Source organism: Melanostigma gelatinosum (assembly GCF_949748355.1).
Source record: "Melanostigma gelatinosum genome assembly, chromosome: 6".
Classification (NCBI taxonomy): Eukaryota; Metazoa; Chordata; class Actinopteri; order Perciformes; family Zoarcidae; genus Melanostigma; species Melanostigma gelatinosum.
Genome location: NC_136639.1, coordinates 28,036,120 through 28,042,119, shown reverse-complemented (window position 1 = coordinate 28,042,119; position 6,000 = coordinate 28,036,120). Strand labels below are relative to the sequence as shown.

Sequence of the window (6,000 nt, the reverse complement as noted above, 5' to 3'; positions counted from 1 at the left end):
CGTACTGACATTTATATTCCACATCACAACAACCAGACGCAACCAGAGCTCCTCAGTTGGAAAACGCTGCGCCTCCAAAGCACTTAGAGCAGCGAGCAACGTATTCAACATGTGGAACTGCGTCCTCGTACCTATTTTAGCGTAGTATTCATTGATGTACTCATTGTAAGCCATCTCCATCAGGCCGTGGCCCAGGTTATAGTTGGGGAAGATTAGGAAACAGGACTTCAGGTAACTGTTGACTCTTTTCAGATCCTGGAGGAGATGAAAACAGTGAAGAGATGAATAAATAAATATCCAACGCTGCTGCAGTACCAAAGTAAACAGGTCTATTGCACAATGCTCCATATCCATTTAGTAGCTTTTAGATTTATTGACTTGTAAACATTTGGCATTTGATATGAGGGGTTAAATCCTCAGAATATGTTTGGCAAGTTGCAGCCTTTGAGGTGACAATAACCAGAGTCACACTGACCTTATCGTGCTCAAAGAGCTGGAGGAGGAAGGTGGCGACAGTGGCAGTGATGCCTATGAACAGGTTGATGACGATTAGAAACACGTAGGCTGTGCTGGGCACCTCAAACCAGAAGGATGCTGGGTACATGATGGGAGTGATGGACCACCTGGAAGGAAGAGCAATCAGCTGAGGACCCCGAGGACGTCCAAATCTTCAGCACATGAGACACAGAAAGCAACTGGAGAACACTTTTAAGTGCTACAGACCCAGTACATGTGCTGCTCAAAGACAGATGGACTGGGGATTGGACCAGCAGCCGTACTATTCATAAACAACCCACTCTACCAACCGTATTATATATTATATAAGCTGCTTCTTTAACGTATATGAACAGGTACAGTGTTTATAAATGGGCAGTTAGTCATTCTGATCTGTCAACCCTCTTTCTGTTGTTGTTCTCTGCTCTGTTTTTCATGAACTGGGATACATATATGAATAAAGGGTGAAATATGTACACATTGATGTTTCTTAAATAGAAGTCGTGAGACCGTGATGTCACCCACAGGTTTGTTGACTACGGTTTTATAGTAGTCATTTTCTCATGGACTTCTATAGAACCAGAGGAGTCGCCCCCTGGTGGCCAGTAGAGATAATGCAAGTTTAAGGCTCTTCAGCATTGGCTTCACTTTTCACACCTGAGCGTGAGACCACTAAACCACACTTTAATCAGAAATTCACTGACATTCAAATTCAACCGGTCAAGTTGTTCTGCATCAGAGCGTCACATTATAATGCCTGATAAGTAAACTGTGTGTGTGTGTGTGTGTGTGTAGGTGTGTGTGTGTGTGTGTGTGTGTGTGTGTGTGTGTGCGTGTGTGTGTGCGTGTGCGTGTGTGTGAAATGGAAGTCTCACCCGTAGAGGAGAAAGAGGGAGAGGACAGCAGGGAAGTTGGTTGGGGAGGTGTAGGCCGGCAGGTCGAACACAAAGAGAATGATAACACAGCACGTGGCAGGTACCAGGTAGTTGAGCTGAGGAGAGATGATGAAGAGAGGAGAGAACATGTTCAGACCTGGACAAACATACGCAGTATTCATAAATAGCATCGATCACACACACACGGTATCCTCCTCACCATGTCCCAGATGTAATTAGCCAGCCAGTAGATGACAGGGTCACAGCCGCTGACAAACTGCAGGTGTTTGGCCTTCGTGGATTTCTCTGCAACCAGGAACACCACAAAGCTGGCTGGCACAAAGGACATGGCCACAATAATGAAGATGGCAATCACCACATCTGTACCCTGGAGCCTGGAGATACAGGGGAGACGAGAGGAGAGAGGAGGAGAGGAGAGGAGAGAGGAGAGGAGAGGAGAGGAGAGGAGAGGAGAGAGGAGAGAGGAGGAGAGGGAGGAGAGGCGAGAGGAGAGAGGAGGAGAGGAGAGGGAGGAGAGGAGAGAGGAGAGAGGAGGAGAGGGAGGAGAGGGAGAGAGGGAGAGAGGAGAGGAGAGAGGAGAGAGGAGGAGAGGAGAGGAGAGAGGAGGAGAGGAGAGAGGAGAGGAGAGGAGAGAGGAGAGAGGAGAGGAAGGAGAGGAGAGGAGAGAGGAGAGAGGAGAGAGGAGGAGAGGAGAGAGGAGGAGAGGGAGGAGAGGAGAGGAGAGAGGAGAGAGGAGGAGAGAGGAGGAGAGGAGAGAGGAGAGAGGAGAGAGGAGGAGAGGGAGGAGAGGAGAGGAGAGGAGAGAGGAGAGAGGAGAGAGGAGGAGAGGAGAGAGGAGAGAGGAGGAGAGGGAGGAGAGGAGAGGAGAGAGGAGAGAGGAGAGAGGAGAGAGGAGAGAGGAGAGGGAGGAGAGGAGAGGAGAGAGGAGGAGAGGGAGGAGAGGAGAGGAGAGAGGAGAGAGGAGAGAGGAGAGGGAGGAGAGGAGAGGAGAGGAGAGGGAGGAGAGGAGAGGAGAGGAGAGGGAGGAGAGGAGAGAGGAGAGAGGAGAGGGAGGAGAGGAGAGGAGAGAGGAGAGAGGAGAGAGGAGGAGAGGGAGGAGAGGGAGGAGAGGAGAGGAGAGAGGAGAGGGAGGAGAGGCGAGAGGAGAGAGGAGAGAGGAGAGGGAGGAGAGGAGAGAGGAGGAGAGGAGAGAGGAGAGAGGAGGAGAGGAGAGGGAGGAGAGGAGAGAGGAGAGAGGAGGAGAGGGAGGAGAGGGAGAGAGGGAGAGAGGAGAGGAGAGGAGAGAGGTTTTTGGTTTTTAAAATCTCTTTATTTCACTGTTACAGTGAAACCAGAAACACTCTAAAACATCACATAATAATCAGAAAATCAATAAAATAAAAACAAATAACCAAAAATAAAGCACCAAAGAACAAATAAACCATCAATTACAACAATCAATACGTTCAGAAGTTCACCACCAGCTCTCCACCAGCACCCACTGAGCATAAAATGCTCCCAGTAGTCCATCTGTCCCTGAAAGCCTGTAAATCGTCCACTGTCTGATAGTAGGTGTGTTCCACCCTGAGTCTGGCTTTCAACAGTCCCTCCAGAACCTTCACCGGATCCTCACTACCGGCACCCCGCGCCCGATTCTTACGTGTCAGCCAGATGGCCAACTTGGCAGAACCAGATAAAAAGTTTACCATTGTGTGGACAGCCTTCTGTTTTGAGCAGTATTTTGGACCGAAGATGAACAACATGAAAGAAAAAACCTGTCCAAGACCCTGAAACCATCTTTTTAACCGCTCAAAGAGCCCTGAGAGCCGCAGACACTGAACAAACAAATGTTCCAGGGTCTCAGTCTGCCCGCAAAACCAACACTCCTCCCCAATTCGTGGATCCAGGTGTGCCCGGTATCTGTTGGTGGCTATAGCTCCATGTACAACCCTCCACTGGAGGTCGGCTGTCCGTTTTTCAACGGGCAGCTTGTACATGCACCTCCAGCTGCCTCTCGGGGAAGAACCTGGGCCAAAGAACCCGGTCCACCTCGACTCTGTCAACCCTGCCAGAGAGCGGAGGTTCACAACCTTTACACAGATTTCGTAGATGGCTTTTTTCTCTGCTGCCTGAAACTTGTCCAGGTGAGGGGTTGTGAACGTCAGCAGCTTGTTTCCTCCCCCCTGCCAGTCCCCCACCACTGGGGCAATGAGCAGAGTACGGTTTCCTGCAACTGCTCTCAGGCGTTGTGGCAGGGCGGCACAGACCTCCTCCACCATCCTGCTGGTCAACCTGACAGACGTGATGTTAGTGTTCTGCCTGAAGGTGGCCATGGATGCTGCGGTTGATGACATCTTCACCAAATGTCCAAGTTTAGTGCAGCCGGCTTCTCTCAGACGCGTTCTCAGGCTGGCAGACTGCAGCGTTTGGGTTCTGATGAAACTGTTAAAGAACAGAGGTTCCTCCAGCAGCCATGCGCCCGGAGTCTCATCAGCTTTACGTGAAATGTTAAAAATCTGCCACGCCTGCAGAACAGAGCTGTAGAACGGCGTCAGCCCGGCCAAGTCCACTTCCTCAGGTTGTAGGAGAAAGAGCTGCTTGTCATAACCCAACCGCCCAGCTCTCCTCAGCAGCAGTCGAGCCGTGTCCATCCAGCTGGGGCCACAGCCATAGAGCAGCCTCTGTGCAGTCCGGAGTCTGAACGAGGCGATCCTGGACTGGATGTCGATGAGACCCTGCCCCCCCTCTGCCACAGGCAGATAGAGCGCTGCTGCACGAACCCAGTGCCGGCCGGACCAGAAGAAGTCCACGACAGACCTCTGTATCTCTGCTATGAGGCCTCCAGGTGGAGTCAGAGCGATGAGTCTGTGCCACAGAGTCGAGGCAACTAAGTTATTAGCAACCAGAACCCTTCCCCTATATGACAACTGGGGTAGTAACCATCTCCACCTAGAGAACCAAGCACACACCTTCTCCTTAACTCCCTCCCAGTTCTTTTTCTCAAAATCCTCAGAGCCCAAAAACACACCCAGCACCTTTAGACCTTCTTTTCCCCACTGAAGACCTCCAGGCAGATGAGGCACTGTCTGATGGCTCCACTGTCCCACCAATAAGGCTTCAGACTTTTCCCAGTTCACCCGTGCAGATGAAGCCCTCTCATAAAGAGACAAAGTATCCTGTAGACAACGAACATCTCCCTGGTCCCTGATGAAGATGTTTACGTCATCAGCATACGCAGACACAGTGAGGGGACTACAAAGACTAGAGGACCCCGGCAGTGACAGACCACTGAGCCGACTTCTCAGCCTGCACAACAGAGGCTCAAAAGCGAGGCTGTAGAGTTGCCCCGAGATAGGACAACCCTGCCTTATCCCTCTCCGTACAGGGATCGGTCGACTCAGGCCAGCTCCCATTTTGACCATGCATTCAGCACCACTGTAGAGCAAACCCACCCAAGCCAAAAACCCATCACCAAGCCCGAAAGCCCTGAGTGCAGAAAACAGATATGTGTGACCCACCCTGTCAAAAGCCTTCTCCTGGTCTAGTGAGACAATACCTACATCTACATCGTGACATTTACACACATCAAGCACATCACGGACGAGAAAGATATTGTCCATAACTGTCCTGTCTGGGATACAGTACGTTTGGTCGCTATTTACAACCACTTCCAGGTAGTCTCTTAGTCTGTTGGACAAGGCTCTGGAAAGCACCTTATAGTCCGTGCAAAGCAGGGCCACTGGCCTCCAGTTCTTCAGAAGGGCCAAGTCGCCCTTCTTGGGCAGCAGGGAGAGTACTGCCCGCTGGCACGAAACAGGCAGTGTTCCTGTTTTAAAACATTCCATCAAAACAGAGTGTAAGTCAGCACCGATGATGTTCCAGAATGCCTTAAAGAAGTCCGAGGAGAGGCCGTCGATTCCCGGAGTCTTTCCTGAAGCCATCTGGTTCACTGCAGTTGAAAGCTCCTCCAGCGTCAGCTCTCTGTCCAGCGTGGCCCTCTCTGCTGGACTGAGCTGAGGAAGACCCTCCAGGAGCTCCTTACTGCTGTCTATACAGGACGGCTCTTCCCCAAAAAGAGCAGCGTAGAAGCCCACGGCATGGGTCCTCATCTCCCTCTGGTCAGTTGTTATCCTGCCTCCCGGGAGCCTCAGGCAGGTCATCCGCTTCCTCTGCGCCACCGATCTCTCCAGGTTGAAGAAGAACGAACTTGGGGCATCCATGTCCTTCAACTGAAGGAAACGGGACCTGACCAGAGCTCCTTTCACTCTCTCTTGCAGGAATGAGCTCAACTCCAACCTCCTCTCCTTCAGCAGTTGGCCCACACCGGGATCTGGGTCTCTCTGGAAGCCCTCCTCAATGATCTTTATGTTGGCTTCAAGGTCTTTGACAGCAGACTTGATTTTAGCGGTGGCGTTTGAGGTGTACTGCTGGCAGAACACACGAATCTGTGCTTTTCCGACCTCCCACCACTGCTTCAGAGAACTGAAACGAGCTTTTTCAGTTTTCCACTGCTGCCAAAGAACCCCAAAGCTCTGACAAAAAGTGGTGTCCTGTAAAAGTTTATTGTTAAAATGCCAGTAGGAGTTAACCCTTTCACCCGGTGAGGTTATCAAGCCTAGACTGACGAGGT

The 6,000-nt window shown here is 51.2% G+C and overlaps 1 protein-coding gene across 1 annotated transcript in view; it reads right to left on the bottom strand.

Moving 5' to 3' along the window:
• Nucleotides 1-6,000, bottom strand: part of abca2 (ATP-binding cassette, sub-family A (ABC1), member 2) — a gene marked incomplete at its 5' end in the record, with an annotated part of 77,740 nt that overhangs the window by 8,570 nt on the left and 63,170 nt on the right. The window contains 4 exons of the mRNA XM_079270993.1: nucleotides 132-255; nucleotides 476-623; nucleotides 1,371-1,486; nucleotides 1,591-1,765. Coding sequence (XP_079127119.1) covers nucleotides 132-255; nucleotides 476-623; nucleotides 1,371-1,486; nucleotides 1,591-1,765 — 563 coding nt within the window. The remainder of the gene's footprint in view (nucleotides 1-131; nucleotides 256-475; nucleotides 624-1,370; nucleotides 1,487-1,590; nucleotides 1,766-6,000) is intronic.